Source organism: Sesamum indicum, linkage group LG3, assembly GCF_026168435.1.
Source record: "Sesamum indicum cultivar Baizhima isolate 11 linkage group LG3, ASM2616843v1, whole genome shotgun sequence".
In the NCBI taxonomy this organism is placed as follows: domain Eukaryota; kingdom Viridiplantae; phylum Streptophyta; class Magnoliopsida; order Lamiales; family Pedaliaceae; genus Sesamum; species Sesamum indicum.
The window spans coordinates 6,037,964-6,054,605 of record NC_142659.1 but is presented as its reverse complement, the minus strand read 5'-3'; the positions used below and the strand labels follow the sequence as shown (position 1 = coordinate 6,054,605).

Sequence of the window (16,642 nt, the reverse complement as noted above, 5' to 3'; positions counted from 1 at the left end):
CAAGCAAGGTCGATTTAATATATAGTGTTTTGTTCTTAATCAACTCTTTTTTTTTTTCAATTGTGAATTTTATATTTGAGAGCATTAGTGTTCAAAAAACTTGAGGAACAATTAGATAAATTTGTTGACGGATTTGATTGATCATCCTTTGCCAACAAGTAGAATCTCTCCATCACATGATTCGATGAAATATCTTGAAATTGATCAAATGTCGAATTGGTAAATGTACATGTATCAATCAAGTGAATTTTGATTTGATAAGGATGATGCCGGTCTTAAAACAATTCATGTTACCCTAGATTTGCTAGGCAAATACATTTAACTATTCAATAATTGGTGGAAGGTTGTGAGGGAGAGGGGGGCATGGCATGGCAGCCGCGGGTCAAGGCATGCCCAGTATTCCTTATTAATTTATTGTAAATGGTTATTCTGACATTGAGAAGGGAGGAACATATAATTTATACGGACAACGTAAGATCAGTCCTCTTTTGTTATTGCATATGGATGTTGAGATTTTTTCCTTTTCTAGATTCAATAATTCATCCAAAACAGTTTTCTTTAATTAAATGTAGATTTTTTTTAATGGCTTGAGAGATTGTATTTATTATTATCAAGAATTATTTTTATCTAATAAATAGAATTTTCAATTAATCAAAATTTATCTACTAATAGAAAAATAAACAAAAATTCGTAATTATTCTTGATTGATTTATTAATCATTTATAGCATGTCAAATAAATCTTTTATGATCAAAATACGCTATAATAGTTTGAATATAAAAAATATATTTACAATAGACCGATGATAAGTCAATTGGGGATAAATATAGATGTTCATTCAAGTTTTTTATTAATATTAATAAATTCGATAAATTTTAATTAATAAAATAATTTATTTATTAAATAAAAATAAATATTAAAGTTATTAAATATAATTTTTACACCATATAAAATTTATGTGTAACGATACGAAATCTTGTGAAAAGGTGAATTATGCCGATTATTATAGTATAAATTACAAGGATTGTACATCACAAACCTTCCGGAGCATATGTGCATTTCTTATCGGAAAAGACAGCAGACGTTAAACCATAACAAAAAAGAAAAAATCTGGAAAATTCAGAAAGAAATAAAAGAAATTCTTGAGATTTGGTTTGCTTTTATTTTAAACTAAAAACAGCCCAAAAAGCACACCAAATATTTTTCATAATGTTAGAATTCGTTTTCTGAGTGTTTTGTTGTATTTTATAAAGATAGAAAATGAAAAAAATAAATAAATAAGTGTGTGTTAGAGATATGTATGTTTGGATTTATTTTTGGAGATAATTTAAAATATGTATTGTATGTTTAATGTTGTGTTTTAGGAGACAAAAATTACTATTCATTGTCAAATCATGTCTTTTTTATATATATTTATAAAACAGTTTAAAATACATATATAAGTTGTTTTTGAATGATGACAAACATTGAGTATGTTTTGACTCGTCCCGAAGATAACTTGAAAATGAAAACAAACATAGTGAAACTTGATTGCTTGATTTTGTTTTTTTAATGTTTTGTGTTGTGTTTTAAAGATAGAAAGAAAAAAATAAAAATATAAGTGTGTGTTAGAAATAGAGTCTATGTTTGGATTTATTTTTAGAGATAATTTAAAATATTTTAAAATAAATTGTGTATGTTTGTTATTGGAATGTGGGAGATAAAGGTTACTGTTCAAATCATGTTTCGTTTATATTACATATGTGTATATATTATACATAAAAAGTTAAAAAATAAAAAAACGATACACAGATAAGGTGTAAAAAACAGTAAGCAAATATTGAAACATGTATTTTGTCTTGTTTCGAGAATTGTCCAAATATGTTTTCAATATTCATAGGAAACACAAAATCGACTATATTTTTTATTTATTTTGAGTTAAACATAAAAATAAAATTATTTATTATTAAAAAGAAAGAAAAAAAGAACTTGAAAAATGAAATCAAAGCATCAATAATATTTATTATTTTCTTAAATTACAGGACACAAAGTAGAAAGAGAAAACTGAAAAATGTCATGCTGCAGATTTCTCAGCTCAACACCGCTGTCTGCTCAGCCCATCATCATCATCGGTAGTAACAAGAACCTCCTCTCAGACAAAACAACCCAACATCTACAAATCGCATACTCCTCCTACTCTCCTCCTGCAACAACTTATTCCACCAAACCCAGCATTCCCATGGATTCTAAGCCCACGTTTGACTTTCTCACCAAGAAGCCTTACGTTCCGCCTTCTTGGGCTACGAACCTCTGTCCCCTGCCTTCTCACATCTTTTCGCTCGGCCATGTATGCTTGGAGTTTCATTACTTTTTTAATTTTGAGTACTGGGATTTGTATTCGCTGAGTTTATGATTTGAGTGTTCTGGGTGTATTTTTGTCGCAGTTGCCAACTCCAATTCACAAGTGGAACCTTCCTAATTTGCCTAAGAACACCGAGGTTTATCTCAAGGTAACACTGTTTCCTGATGTTTATCCAATTACTAGTTACGCTGTGAACTGGGTGTTTGGGTAATCGATGCAATTGTTTAATGGATTGACTTATTAGAACAGCTATCAGTGAGAAAGTTTTGATCGTGATGACTGACTGGGTTTTTTTCCTACCACATGCATTTTCAAGAGCTGACATATGGTTTTCCTGATAATTTGCAAGTGCTGCTATCATTTTTCATACACTTGTGATGTACCCAGGCAAAGTACTCCCTGAAAAGAATTGGGGAGGGATGAGCATAGAATATGATAATCCACAGCAAGAAGCATGCTCGTCCACATCTTTTTCGACTTTGCACTAATTTAGTTTCTTGGAGGGGGAAGAACTGTGATTGATCTGGGTTGGAGAATTGAATTGAGATCCTTGGATCTCAATGGACTGATTGATATTACACTCGCAAGCTTAATTTTGCAATCATAAGAATAGGATGGCTGCTTTCAATCTTGCAGATGTTTTTTCTAGCATTTTTGTACTCCAAGAGGCATTGCCTTAAGTTGGACTATAGACTCGTACCCAATGATTGTGTGTTGCTATATTCAAGAGTTCAAGATCTACTAGATTTGCTGCATGGCTTCAATAAGTTGCTCATGTTCAATTACAACATGATCTTGCGCAATATTTTCAAACTAAATTGGCAAATCAGATGTCTTTCCAAGATATACCAATGGAATAGTGAACTGTGATGTTTGGTGATTCTGGGTGCTGTTTTTGTTTAGTTTTTTGAGTGTTCAGACTGGTTCTTTTAATATCTATAGTCTAATGTGTGAAGTCTGCGTAGCGCGATGATCTTTCAGGAATGCAATTGAGTGGTAACAAAGTCAGGAAACTTGAATTCTTGTTGGCAGAGGCAGTGGCACAGGGTGCTGATTGTATTATAACAATTGGAGGAATACAGAGCAATCATTGCCGAGCCACTGCTGTGGCTGCCAAATATTTGAATCTTGACTGTCATCTTATACTACGCACTTCAAAGGTACTTGGTTATGCAGCCAAAACTTTTGCTTGTTACTTTGCTGAGACGTACCGCGCACTTGCTCCAATGGATTTTGTACTTAAGTGAGTTTAATCACATTCTGATTTTTGCAGGCTCTAGTAGACAAAGATCCTGGATTGACCGGAAATCTCTTAGTGGAGCGTCTGGTTGGAGCTCATATTGACCTTGTTTCAAAAGAAGAGTATGCTAATGTTGGGAGTGTAGTATGTCTACTATATGCCTCACTGTTTATCGTCTGATAATTGTATGATCGCTTCACTTCCTTCAATGTATGAGTGGTCGAGCTCTTTATACTTTCTGCATATACAAGTGTGGGAATTTGGGGACTGATACAACTCAGTTTCTTAATTATGGATATAGCATGTGATGCTCATAGCTTTTTCTATTTATTAATTGTTATTATTATTATTTTTGTGAATGGTGAAGGTCCTTAAACACTGAACTGATGTTTAGCTATTTTATTGTTGCTGAAGATATTAGAGCTATGAATACTGCTCCTTTTCACCGTATCACTCTTGTTTTGAGCCTTGGTGATAGTTTGCTCATGCAACAGCGTCGGAGAATCAATATTACTATTGTCTTTCTTGAAATAGGAATTTTTTATAATTGAATTGATCTATCTCCATTCTTTGCTGGTTTTACTATTTTTATTTGAACTACCAATTGTGCCTACTTAGCTCCCTGATTTATTTTCTTTCTTACATTTATGCTATCAGGCTCTCACTAACACACTGAAGGAAAAATTATTGAGTGAAGGCAGAAAACCTTATGTCATTCCTGTAGGGGGATCCAATTCCTTGGGAACTTGGTAAAATTTTATCTTGCATTATGTTCTATATGCTTTATGTTGTTGACGTGTTCTTTATATTTTATTTTGTAACTCTTCATAGGGACTGTTGTTAACGACTATTCAAGGTTAAAATGACAAGTGGAGTCAACTGAAGCTGCTTTCTTGTGAATGAACAGTACTTAGGATAGTCGGCAGTACTGTCATCTCTTTGAGTTTGGTCAGCAGTCACCACAAATGACCTAAAATAATATAATTTCAATCTACCTCGTTTCCTTGGCTTATGTGTGCATGTTCAACATCTGCAGTTCTTTTTTGATTAATTTGTTGTCAGCCTTAGATTTTTCACTGAAATTTACTTTAAGCATTTTAGTATTGTTCAAGGAACTTTTGATCTTATCTTGAAGAATGAGTCTAGAGACTACTGTTACGGCTCTTTAGATTGTGGGTCAATCACCCCACCTGCAAATGAAAACCTCTTTCTGAGCTATCCTTTCCATGTTATATCATTACCGTGATGCACATTACCGGTTATCTTTTTACTTATTTTTATGGCAATGCAAATTTCTGTACGATACTTGGTTGATGGGATTTCATAGGTCGTTAAACATGCCATAACAACCAAAAGGGTCCTCAATTTCCCGTAGTTGTTGCCTTGCTGGAGGAGAATAAATGCTAAAAATTCATTTCTCAAGTGAGTTATCTGCAAGTTCTTGAATTTTGTGCTTTTTCTCCCCTAGGACTTGGCCGTTTTCCTTTCCCTTTTCTCAACTATTCTCCTGTTTTGGAAACTTAGCACTGCCTTAATAGAACTTACTAAGAAACTGCTAAGGGCAATCCACCCTGAGGACATAAATATTAAATGCTTACTGGACTGTCTAGTACTCTGTAATATCACGTGATAACGTTCACATCAGTTAATATAGAAGTCTTTGGTTTCTCAGGGGCTACATTGAAGCAATTAGGGAGATCAAAGAACAGCTCGAGAAGGGAAATGGTGATTTAGCATTCGACGACATTGTTTCAGCATGTGGGAGGTTTGACCATGTTCTGATGCTTCTAGTCATCATCCAATGATCTGATGATATTCATGGATCTTTATATACGCTACCTAATAATTTTCAGTGGAGCCACAGTTGCTGGATTAGCGGTTGGATCTTGGCTGAGTGATTTGAGAGCTAAAGTACATGTTCTTCTTTCACCTTCTAATCTGCGTTCCCATCATCTTGGAAATTCTCCACTTTTTAAAAGTTGTGAATGCAGGTCCATGCCTACTGTGTATGCGATGATCCTAAGTACTTCTATGAATTCACTCAAGGCCTACTTGACGGAATTCAAGCTGGTATTGATTCACGTGATATTGTCGACATTCAAAATGTAAGCTCCATGTTTGCCGGTTTTGCAAAATGTAAGCTCAAATTTTTGAAATTATAGGTCACATGGGTTTGTCATAGTTGTCTTATCTTGTCAACATGTCTTTTCTTATTTCAAATCAATTAAAATTATTTCAAATGGCAAGACTCACTTTGATTATTTTATAATTTCACATATTCAATCAATTTGGTCATCTGTCACATCAAAAATACATATACTTATATTCAACATTCTCACACCTATATACCTATATTTGGAAACAACTAATCCAAACATATTATCAGTTTTCGCACAAAAACCAATAAAGCATTTCTACCCATTTCCAAATGTTGGAAACTGAAAATGAAAACACAACCAAACGGGCCCTTAATGTTCTGTGTTCCCAGAGCTAACTAAAGCCGGTAAAATAGTTGAGTGGAAAGAGTCTTGGCCTGATAAATTATCACTTAACTGAGACTAAAAAGACAGAGCTGGTTCCTTTATGTGTATTATGACACTCTGCTGTTTCTTGCCTGTGACAAAACAATTTGTCCTGGTTTGTTCCAGATTTTTATCTATTTTTCTCACTAAATCTACTAAAAATATAAATGCACAGGCCAAAGGTCTTGGTTATGCTATAAATACAGCAGAGGAACTTGCATTTGTCAAGCAAATCGCTCAATCCACTGGTGTTGTTCTTGACCCAGTCTACAGGTATATGCTTGTTCTTGGCAAACAACTGCTTCATGCTGCAGGTCTTTCCTTAACTTTTGGACTGAGATTAGTAAAAGAACGAAGACGTTTTTTTTCTATGAAGTTTAAAATTCTTTTAACGCATTGTTTCTCTTGTTGAGTTATGCAGTGGGAAAGCAGCTTTTGGGATGATGAAGGACATGGCTGAGAATCCTGCAAAGTGGGAAGGACGAAAGGTTCTCTTCATCCACACTGGTGGACTCTTGGGCTTGTTCGACAAAACAGAGCAGATGTCTTCATTGGTTGGGAACTGGCGTAGAATGGATATCCACGAATCTGTACCCCGTAAAGAGGGCACTGGTAAAATGTTCTGAACATATCAAGATCAAGCTTCTCCTGGCTATTGATTTTATTACTCATTCAAGGAGCGAAGAAGCACACGTTCCGATTTGTAAAATCCTTTGCTTGAGGTCCAAGAATAAAGGGAAGCCTCAAGGTTTCATGACAGTTTGTTCAACTGTAAGAAATTGTTTCCTCCCTGTTTCTTGCATATGTGGCTGTGGTAATAACATCATAGTGGCTTATCATTCTTCTTCTGAGAGATGATTCTGTTTTTCTGGGGCTTGAGCCCTCATCTGGTGATTACTATGCATCTAAGAAAATTTTGCAAGTGGGATATGTATTATTTGCTGGTATTTTCAGATAGAAGGCGTCTACTGTCCATTTGGTGTCTTGCACGAGATCTTGAGCGTAATCAGTCCATCCAAAATCATTGGATAAAGAGGGGATGGAGCGGTGAAGATCATGACCCTACTTGCTATGACATAAACCTCAATTGATCCTTATAATCTCCACCTCCCCCCCCCCCCCCCCCCTCTCTCCCACTCATCTTTGGATCATAGAGATCAACTTTGTTGAAAATATTATTGCTGCCTTCTTAAATGTAGAACTTAGAGGAGGGGGTTTGAGGCTTTCTTGAGTGTCTTTACATATCTATGAGATTTAAATTAAAGAGGATTGTTAAACACTTAATTTAGATTGTTTTTGGAAGCGTAATTATATGATTATATTTATATATCAATAAATTGAGTAATACATTCATTTAATAAATACATCAATATTAAGAATAGTGAAACAAATTACAATAAACTCATATAATGTGAGACACACATTCAGTGGAACTCGAACTTGTTCACGAAACATCATGGAATGTATATTAACTGAGATAAATACTTATATATATATATATATATAATATAACTCAACCATTCTATAAACCGAATAAATAAAACTTTAGTTCTTGTTATCCTTTTAATTCCAATTTTCTATTTCCATTTGTTTGAATAAAAATAATGTTAAATAATATGTATATTTTTTTTAAATATTTCACAATATTCTCATTTAAATTATTAGTTTTACATGCACATGTATATATTTAATTATTAATTTGATAGAATAGTAACTTGTACCATCATATCCACTCCATATGCGTCCAATTAGGCCCACATATGACATATATTTACCGAAGCCCAAAAGGACCAAACAGGTCAAGCCCAAGAAAGAATCATTTCCCGCCATTTTCGTACCACAGAATTCAGATCTGAGTAAGAAGATAGCTCGTTGCCGCCAAAGCCTACATCTTCACACACTACACACACTCACACTCTCTTCTCCAAATTGTCAGATTCAGATCAGGGAGGTAACTACAGTGGAAAAGATGAGCAGTGCAATGAGAAATAAAGTTCAGAGGAAATTCAAAATGAGGGGTTATACGCTCAAAATCGAAGCCCTATCCGAAATCCTCGGTTTTCTAAGCCGCTTCCCTGAAGCAGAAGATGAAGCAATTGAACTCCTCCTTGATGAGCTCCACCACCTTTCACGTATGCTTATGAACATTTTATTGCTTTATTTTTGTTTTTGGAATCGGGGTTTGTGAGTAATTTTCGCTGGTGACGTTGTTATCTTCTTTTGTTTTAGTGAAATCCTCGATACTGGATAAGGAGCCGGTGCACAAAGTGGTCAGTCTTTTGCTGGAAGCTGAGGCTGCAGTTGAGGAGAGTCCAACGAGTAGTGGTTCTGGCTCGTCTGCTTCTGCTTTGAGGATAATTGATGCCTTTGATTTTCCGAAATTTAGATATGATCCAATCAAGAAATTGTTTCACAAGTATGTTATTAACTCTTTGTGTTCGTCTTAACTCTGAGTTTCTAAAAGGATTTTCCCCTTGATAAGGAGGGGTTTTAAAGTTCAATCCTAAAAGCTGGTACTTTGTTGAAGAATTAGATTTTCTCCGTATTTTACTTGCCTTTTCCATTTATTATAAGAAGCAAATGGTTTAGGTAATTTAATGGTATACGTGCTCACCTGTTTAGAGAAACCAAAGCTTATCAATGGTTCATGACGTATGTATAAAGTGTGTTTAACATTTTACTCTTGTAGAAGATAGTTAAGGATTAATTAAACTTGTGCAGATACACAGGGAAGCTTCCAATTCATGGTGATGCTTCTGCCAAGGCCACTTTATACAGGGACAGGTTTCTCATGTTGTCTCAAAGGCTCTCTCGTGATCCCCATTTTTCCAAGCCTGTTTTTGATAGTGATATATCTGATTACGGCAGCTGCCAGGTACCCCTAGCCTCTCATCATCCTGCATTCCTGTATTCATCTTCTATGAAACACAAAACACAGACTTAGCAAGACTTATTTTTTGAGAATGAATATCTTCTTTCGTTTTCCAGATATCCCCAATTCAATCTCTGGTTGGTCAGACAGGAAAGCGGTGGGTGATGGGTCTTATATCTCAGCTGGAGGATGGTCATTTCTACTTGGAAGACTTAACTGCAGCTGTCGAAGTTGATTTATCTAATGCAATATCCTTTATTATACCAATACAGCTCGAATTCTCTGTATTCGCTTCTGGTGAATTTGAGTGGTCTACGAGATGATTCAGGGATAACCTTATTCTAGTTTCTGTTACGTTTGGTTGCTTATCTATGTCGGTAAGTAATTCTTGAAAACCATACACCCTGTTGTATGAAGCTATGCTTCCTTTATATTTGTCAGGGGTCTAAATTCCTAGCAAAAGTTAGCGTAGTTAATGTCTAGAGAAAGGGTCATTTCCTTTGTTTCTTCATGCATTATGCCTAGAGAATCCTCATCATCAGCATATAGGCATATGATGAAATTGGGGAAAAATTGGTGTTAGATGTTGAATGACTCACATGTGAATGTCTACATCTGAAGTTTCTTTAACATAAACTACAGAATAACAACAGGGTTCTTTGCAGAAAATACAATAGTCTTAGCAGAAGGCGAGATGCTCTTGGATGGTATCTTTCAGGTTTGTCTTTTGCTTTGCTTTGGAACATTTTGATGATGAAATGCCTTTGGAGGGCTCAAATGACAGTCTGCATCACTGGGTGATGAAATTACTTTGTCTTTTTTTTTTTTAATCTATTCTGCAATGATGTTTTCTCCCCTTAATCTAGAAGGTTTGTAGTACAACACTACACTGTGCTATACTACACAAAGAAAGAGTTGCATATCTGGTCATTGTGAGGTTCCTGACACTTGCTCAATTTGTAGTCCGTGCATTACTGTTCTGTGTCTACTCTAAGAAATGTATGTTCTTCTATAGTTTAATATGTTGATTTTTGTTCCCCCCAGCCCCCATGTTATCGACTAATTTATATCAGGAATTGGGAACTTTTCTGGTGTTGCATCACTGGTTCTTTAGATTTGTATACTGAAGTCTTATTGACCTGTTGTAAAACGAAAGGCCTTACGCAATGGAAAAGTTGTTTGTGACTAGTCTGCTTGGAGTTTTATTTTCTCCATATCTGCCCTGGGCTATTTTCTTGACATCTTTACTTAGAATCACGGACTGTGTGTCCAACGTAATTAAAAGACTAAGCTATTCCATTAGGTAATACTTGTGCATCTTATGCTATGTATATTTAATTTGATTTTGCTGCTATAGTAGGGCCAATCAATTTTTTCTGTGTTACATTCCCGTCGATTCATGTATATGAATTTCAGTGCATACTGAGAAAAAGAAATGCTTGGTCATTGCATACTGTAGTCTCTAAGTCCAGTCTTGAATTGTCGGTGCATGTACTTTGTGCCTGGAAATAGAAATGCTTTGACCAGGCTGCTTGATCATTTTAATGCTTTGCCGGTATTTTTTCAGCTGATATCTGAATCTTGTTTAGACCAGTAAGAGTTGGTGGCAAATTGATCTGCAGGTGAAAACGTGTGGATTTCCTCCACTGGAGGACCGAGAAAAGTCTGTCACAATGTTTGCAGGAATTGATTTCTTTGGTGGTGGTTCACTTACAAAAGAAGAGACCGTATCCTTTGATAGTCTTTACTGATTGGAAATAAATGTTTCTCTAGTTCGCAAAGTAACATGTGATCATATATACCCTAACGCTTTCTACAGATTAGACTTGCAGAGCTGGAAAGAGGCGCAGTGAATGACATGTTTATTATACTCTCTGATGTCTGGTTGGATGATGAGGAGGTAATCACTCCCGAAGCTGTCACTCATTATCTAATTATTTTTCGCATTCTCTCTTCTTGTCTTATGAATATGGTTACTAATTGCTTCAGTCTCCTATCCTTAGAGAAGACTATGGAAAAACTTGAGACCATCCTCAGTGGTTATGAGAATGAGAGCGTGGTTCCTTCTCTGTTTGTTTTCATGGGAAACTTCTGTTCTCATCCATGCAACCTTTCTTTTAATTCTTACTCAACCCTCAGGTGAGAAACTCTCTTTTATGTTCTTGTTGTTATATCGTTGATGGAGTGAGTGAGAGTAACAGTGGACAAGTGTTGTATGCAGATTACAGTTTGGGAAGCTAGGAAAAATGATTGCAGCTCATCAACGTCTTAAAGAACATAGCAGATTTCTTTTTATTCCTGGTCCTGATGATATAGGTGATTTTAGTAATTATTTTCGGGTTTTCTTGATATGTTTGTCCATTTATCATGCGTCAACAGGAAACTACTTTTGGTTTTCAGGGCCTTCAAATGTGCTGCCCAGATGCTCACTGCCAAAATACATAACTGAGGAGCTTCAAAGTCACATCCCAAATGCAGTGTTCTCAAGTAATCCTTGCAGGTTTTTTTCTGAATACTTCTCAGAAAAATTATAGATGTACAAGTCAGTATTTAGGAGGGCGTCCGATATCATTTCACTACAATTCATTTCTTACTCTGAATTGTGGTGGCTATTTTATCTTATGGTCACAAGGAGGCTGAGGCACTTGACTAGTTCAGCTGCTTTCTTTATGAATTTCAACATTGATTATTGATGGCTGCAGTTGCTGTAATGCCATACTTCATCACTATGTTTTATTTTTTCTAAACTGAGATAAACTCTTTCGTGCTTACACCAGGATCAAATTTTATACCCAAGAAATTGTGTTTTTCCGTGAAGATATGCTTTACAGAATGCGCAGATCATGTCTGATGCCTCCCTCAACTGAAGAAACAAGTGATCCTTTTGAGCATGTGAGTCTGTTCTTCTACACCCTTATTCCAGTGTGAACTGGCTGATATTATTGTCCTTGATATATACTTGCTGATCATTTTCTTTTCTGCAGCTTGTTGCCACTATAACACATCAAAGCCATCTGTGCCCTTTGCCTTTGAGCGTACAGCCCATCATCTGGAACTTTGATCACTGTCTTCACATCTATCCAACTCCACATACAGTATTTCCTTTTCTTAATTATAACTTTTCTTAAATTCAAACTGATGTAAATTGGCTTAAAAGCTTTGTGTTTTTGTTGTCAATTACTATGCAGATAGTCTTGGGGGATAGAAGTGAACAAAAGGCATTCAAGTACACTGGAATTACATGCTTTAATCCTGGTTCCTTCTCAAATGACTTCACTTTCGTGGCATATCGACCTTGCTCTCAGGAGGTTGAACTATCAGCCGTGTAAGTACACACACCAAAGATTAAATACGTTGATTGGTTTTCTCAAATGACCATTCTTACCTAGCTTGGGGATCTGCCTCTTGGAAAGTCTAACTACCAGCTATGTAAGCAATGATTTTAGTCATAATGCTTTGACTAGTGAGAATTATGTTGTATTATTTTGTCTGAAAATTTTGTGCAGATATACTTTCTAAGTAGTATCCTAATTTCTACATATTCTCTATGTAATATAAAGAGTGGTTATGCCTAATCTAACTTTATGGATATGTTTTGACTCTTGGGAACAGGAGAATTAGTGCAAAATCTGCTCCATTTTGTTTGTTACATATACTTTTTGAGTTGCTTCCTATGCAAATTCTCAATTTGTTAATACGATACATGGCTAGTTTGCACTTTGCTAATGATTATCTTTGGGGTTCACTTTCATTCTCGTCTTCGTTTTATCATATTTCAGATTTGTTGATCGGAATATGTGGTTTTGGCAGAAAACTCCGCATAACAGAAAGCTTAATTTTATAAAGCAAAAGCCATTAATACAACTTCAGAAACAGAAAGTGATAATAGTTCAGAAATTGGGCAGACTTAAAAAATGAACTATGAAAGCTGAAGATAGCTTTGATGAGGTTTACTAGACATGATGAAGTTGACTTACATATTGTGGTAGTTAGGAATCAGTATCAGAATGCAGAAGACTTATTAAAGAAATTATGGATAATATAGGTGTGTCAATGGCTAGAATCTAGGTGAACCACATTATTCAAATTAGATAAGACTGCAGTTAAGATCAACAACTTGCAGAGTTCAGCTTGAAACAGATATAGAAGTGTCACCTGAGTTCTGATTACTTAAACAGTGAAACCCTTTGCAAATTCCTAGCAGAGCTTCTCATTTTCTATTTCCAGTGGATGGAGTCCTGGACAAGATTTTTTGAGGGATATATAGAGGAACTTTCACCTATATGAACTGCCACTAATTCAACCTTATTTCTCATTTGATCTCAATAATATCTTGATTTATATTATAATTCAAGATCAAGCCCTCATCCTAGCTACCGTCTCTTGAGGGTGAAATTTTAAAGTAACACAAGAAGGGGACTATGCTAACAAACACAATAAATAACCAGACAAAAAAAATATACATAACATAATTTCCTACTTCAAAAATAAAGATTGAGAAATATTAACCAAAAAAGTGCCAATATTGGTGTCATAGCTAAGAAATGTTCAAGTTTAATTTGGACTCTTCAGGCATACAGGCAAATAAGAGTTTTAACAAAAATGAATTCAAAGCACCACATTAAGTTATTGCCAAGCTTTGGACTGAACACCTGCTACAGGAGCAAGCAAATCTGTCTCAGCAGACAAAGAAAAATTGAACTGAAAGCAAAGCCAGGCTCTTAAGCAGCACTAAAGGGCAAGACTTATAGCAAAAGATTCCTAAGGAGACTTAAGGTAACAATGACGGATAAAAATCGGGGGCGGGGAGGTTGGGGGGAACACAATGTTTGAAAGTTCGATGACTACTGGGATTATATAACTCAACTAATTTAAATTTTAAGTCTAGGTTACACTGCAGTCGTGGAGGCCTGGACCGCCTGGTGTTGGGTTCTCAAAAAACTCGATGGACAGAGTATATGCCTTGGTCTTCCCTGTCCAAAATTGTTTATGTTAAAATTTTGGTAATATTTGATAGTTAGGATAATACTGTCATCTACCTACTGAAAATGAACATTAAGCGTTCAGCTTAATGTGGGATTTTCTTCTGTTATATCTGATTAGTGCTTGAATGATCTGAACCTGATGAGGTTAAAACGTGAAGTTCTAGGTTAGAAGTTTCTTTTAATTGGTGAGGTAACAAATTTCCATTAATATTGATTTAAGGAAAAGGCTTCTCAAATTGAACTGTATATGAAACAGGAGAATATATATAATTGAGATTATGCTTTCATATTTCAACCGTGCATTTCCTTTATTTTCCACGTTTCTCTTTTAAAGTATCTCATAAGTGGTTTAGTTGCATCATATCATATTCTGTTGAGCATTATCATTTAATGTTTGACTGCAATAAAAGCTGAGATCAGGAGAGCACTGGATTTTCTAGTTCCTTTGTGGAAAATTATGTGGCGTGAAATGTGCCGCCATCAAACTCTGGTATGGAGCATTTTGATTGGAGAGCAGACCTTTCTTTCTGTTAGTGGCCTTTCTTATTGAGTAGTGTTGAAGAATCATGTTTCATTCTAATTTTTGTGTGTGCTAAAGTTGTTAGGATGAAAAAACTACTAAATATCAGTCATTTTTCAAATGCCCCCACAAAATGTAACAATCATCATGGACTTGTAAGATAGTAGTGATATTCAACACTTTAGCCGAAAGTTATGGCTTTGTGTGCATTTTTCCACTCATTATCCTATACGATAAATGTCAAAGACATTCTGCACACGGCAACAATAACAGCCAAATGCGTTAGTGCATTTATTTTCATTGCCTTTGTCATTCTACTTTCTAATCTTCAGATAAAAGGTTTCTTATTAGCAAAGCTACTGTAGATGATTTATTTGTAGTGTTGGTTATTAAACGTCCGCTATATTATTGTACTTTGCCTTTGGTATGACTGCAAGAAAATAGTTGTTAGGAAACTGCAGAGTATATTTTGTTCTCCATCCAAATGCAGAAATTTATGAATAGGTAAGCAGCAAAGGGAAGGTGTTATACTCCATCAGAGGTAGTAGTTAAACTGCAATGTATTGTATCCAAAATGCAAATAAGGACATTGTTACATCCTTGTCTTCTACCTACTAACCCATAAGCCCAAAAAGTAAGTTGTACTCAAAGGATATATCTTTTGTTACATTTTAATTAATCGGTTTATCTGTTTATTAATATCCTCTTAAAAAAAGTAGCTATTGTGATATTTACACCGTAATGAAGGAAATGATGCATATACAAGTATTGATGATATTATTGCCAATACAAGCTTTCCGTGAAACAGGAATACTGTATAGTAAAGTTATAAGCAGCATTTGGTGGCTGTAGTATAGGCTGTTAGGTCAGATAGTTGTGCTCTTATATTGTTCCTTAGAAAACTTAGATTTCTCGTTAGAATGGTTTGGCTGTTAGTTTTCATGTGGTGTTGCAGTTGGGAAGTTCTGATAACTTCTTGACTCAGAAATCATGTATGCCAATTGGTGGTGATAACGAGTCAAAATCAGTTGAGATGTAGAGGTAGAGTCTAGTGGAATGAGTCAGAAGTTTGCATTATGCTTTTTTTTTGGCACATGCAGAAATAAATTGTTCATGTGGAGTGCAGAAATGTTATTAAACATTTTGATCATATTTGGGGAATAGTGTGTGTGTGAGTTGAATAAATGATATTTGCTATCATTTACTGCAGAAGATGAAGAATTTTGTTTACTGATGGGCAGAAGTGTAGTAGGTAAAGCTGGTGGACAGTCGGCATGATCTTCCACTTGGAAGATTGTATGAACTTAGACATACTAATCTCAAATACGATGCTCGATCTTGCAGCAAATCATGAATATATTTTTTGATCAGCTTAATTGGTTTAGCACATCTAGTATTGTAGATGAATTGTATTGTTGAAATAACACTGCTCCATCATCTCATCCAAGGCCTGTTTATGTTGCAGGCTGTATTAGGTTATATTAGTTTATTGAGCGTGTTGTCCTGTTGAAGTAGGGTAGTTAGCTAATATGTTGACGTTATAAAGTAAGATGTCGATATTATTGTATATATATGAGGAAGGAAGTGAAGTTTTGTGTGTACACATGACCTAATTACAAGAATACATATATTAGTAGTTATAAGGTAATTGAAATAAATAAAAAAGAAAAAGGGAGAAGAATGGTAGGCCAACGGTCAAGAACAAAGTAGTTTCTCTTGTAAGCAGGTTTCCGATGTTGAGAACCAGTTTCCCTTGCAGTTATGTATAGATAGGTATGACAATTCAACTACATACCAACTATTTACTTATCATCATCATATATGCCCTGCCCTGTCTCTATAATTAGTCTAATGTTGATTAATTCTTTTGTTTTAACTAATATATATATATTTATCAAGGTGTGCTTATAAAGTATGATGAGGCCATGTTAATAAATAATTTTTGTAACTACAATATTATTGTTAAAGAATATCATAATGAATAATTGTTGCATGTATAGTTAGAGGCATAAGAGTGAAACAAAAAGATGATATTGTGTAGCTAAAACTTGTGATGGATGGATCATTGGGAATTGAGTTTGAAAAACTTGTGAAAATATAGCTAGTTTAACGTACGGTTTCTATGTATGACGTCATATATGTATATATATGTATATACACATA

The 16,642-nt window shown here is 35.0% G+C and overlaps 2 protein-coding genes across 4 annotated transcripts; both read left to right on the top strand.

The window, feature by feature from the left end:
- Nucleotides 1–2,008: 2,008 nt before the first annotated feature.
- Nucleotides 2,009–7,024, top strand: D-CDES (D-cysteine desulfhydrase). 2 transcript variants are annotated; one of them, XM_020692925.2, is made up of 10 exons: nt 2,009–2,325; nt 2,423–2,488; nt 3,306–3,500; nt 3,614–3,724; nt 4,238–4,329; nt 5,253–5,345; nt 5,434–5,491; nt 5,572–5,716; nt 6,278–6,375; nt 6,524–6,662. In XM_020692925.2, exons 1-9 carry the CDS (start codon nt 2,050–2,052, stop codon nt 6,361–6,363), a joined length of 1,122 nt encoding a protein of 373 aa, XP_020548584.1. In that variant the 5' UTR covers nt 2,009–2,049; the 3' UTR covers nt 6,364–6,375; nt 6,524–6,662. The 2 variants fall into 2 exon arrangements, with proteins under 2 accessions (XP_020548584.1, XP_011072033.1); XM_011073731.3 differs by having other exon boundaries at nt 2,011–2,325; nt 5,572–5,685; nt 6,524–7,024.
- Nucleotides 7,025–7,899: 875 nt separating this feature from the next.
- Nucleotides 7,900–16,081, top strand: DPB2 (DNA polymerase epsilon subunit B2). Of its 2 annotated transcripts, XM_088878988.1 has the most exons (14): nt 7,900–8,234; nt 8,332–8,518; nt 8,824–8,977; nt 9,091–9,223; nt 9,616–9,692; nt 10,597–10,701; nt 10,794–10,874; nt 10,983–11,113; nt 11,196–11,290; nt 11,375–11,474; nt 11,752–11,866; nt 11,959–12,069; nt 12,163–12,299; nt 15,690–16,081. In XM_088878988.1, the coding sequence occupies exons 1-14, from the start codon at nt 8,072–8,074 to the stop codon at nt 15,694–15,696; spliced, it is 1,596 nt and encodes a 531-aa protein (XP_088735114.1). In that variant the 5' UTR covers nt 7,900–8,071; the 3' UTR covers nt 15,697–16,081. The 2 variants fall into 2 exon arrangements, with proteins under 2 accessions (XP_088735114.1, XP_088735115.1); XM_088878989.1 differs by lacking the exon at nt 15,690–16,081 and having other exon boundaries at nt 7,903–8,234; nt 12,163–12,623.
- Nucleotides 16,082–16,642: the final 561 nt, after the last annotated feature.

Excerpts from the sequence above, each read along its gene's own strand:
- DPB2 (XM_088878988.1), top strand. The coding sequence starts at position 8,072 with ATGAGCAGTGCAATGAGAAATAAAGTTCAGAGGAAATTCAAAATGAGG. Across the intron at positions 8,978-9,090 it reads CTGATTACGGCAGCTGCCAG|ATATCCCCAATTCAATCTCT; the intron begins GTACCCCTAGCC and ends TTCGTTTTCCAG. Across the intron at positions 9,693-10,596 it reads TCTTGGATGGTATCTTTCAG|GTGAAAACGTGTGGATTTCC; the intron begins GTTTGTCTTTTG and ends ATTGATCTGCAG.
- D-CDES (XM_011073731.3), top strand. The coding sequence starts at position 2,050 with ATGTCATGCTGCAGATTTCTCAGCTCAACACCGCTGTCTGCTCAGCCC. Across the intron at positions 3,725-4,237 it reads ATGCTAATGTTGGGAGTGTA|GCTCTCACTAACACACTGAA; the intron begins GTATGTCTACTA and ends TTATGCTATCAG. Across the intron at positions 6,376-6,523 it reads GTTCTTGACCCAGTCTACAG|TGGGAAAGCAGCTTTTGGGA; the intron begins GTATATGCTTGT and ends TGAGTTATGCAG.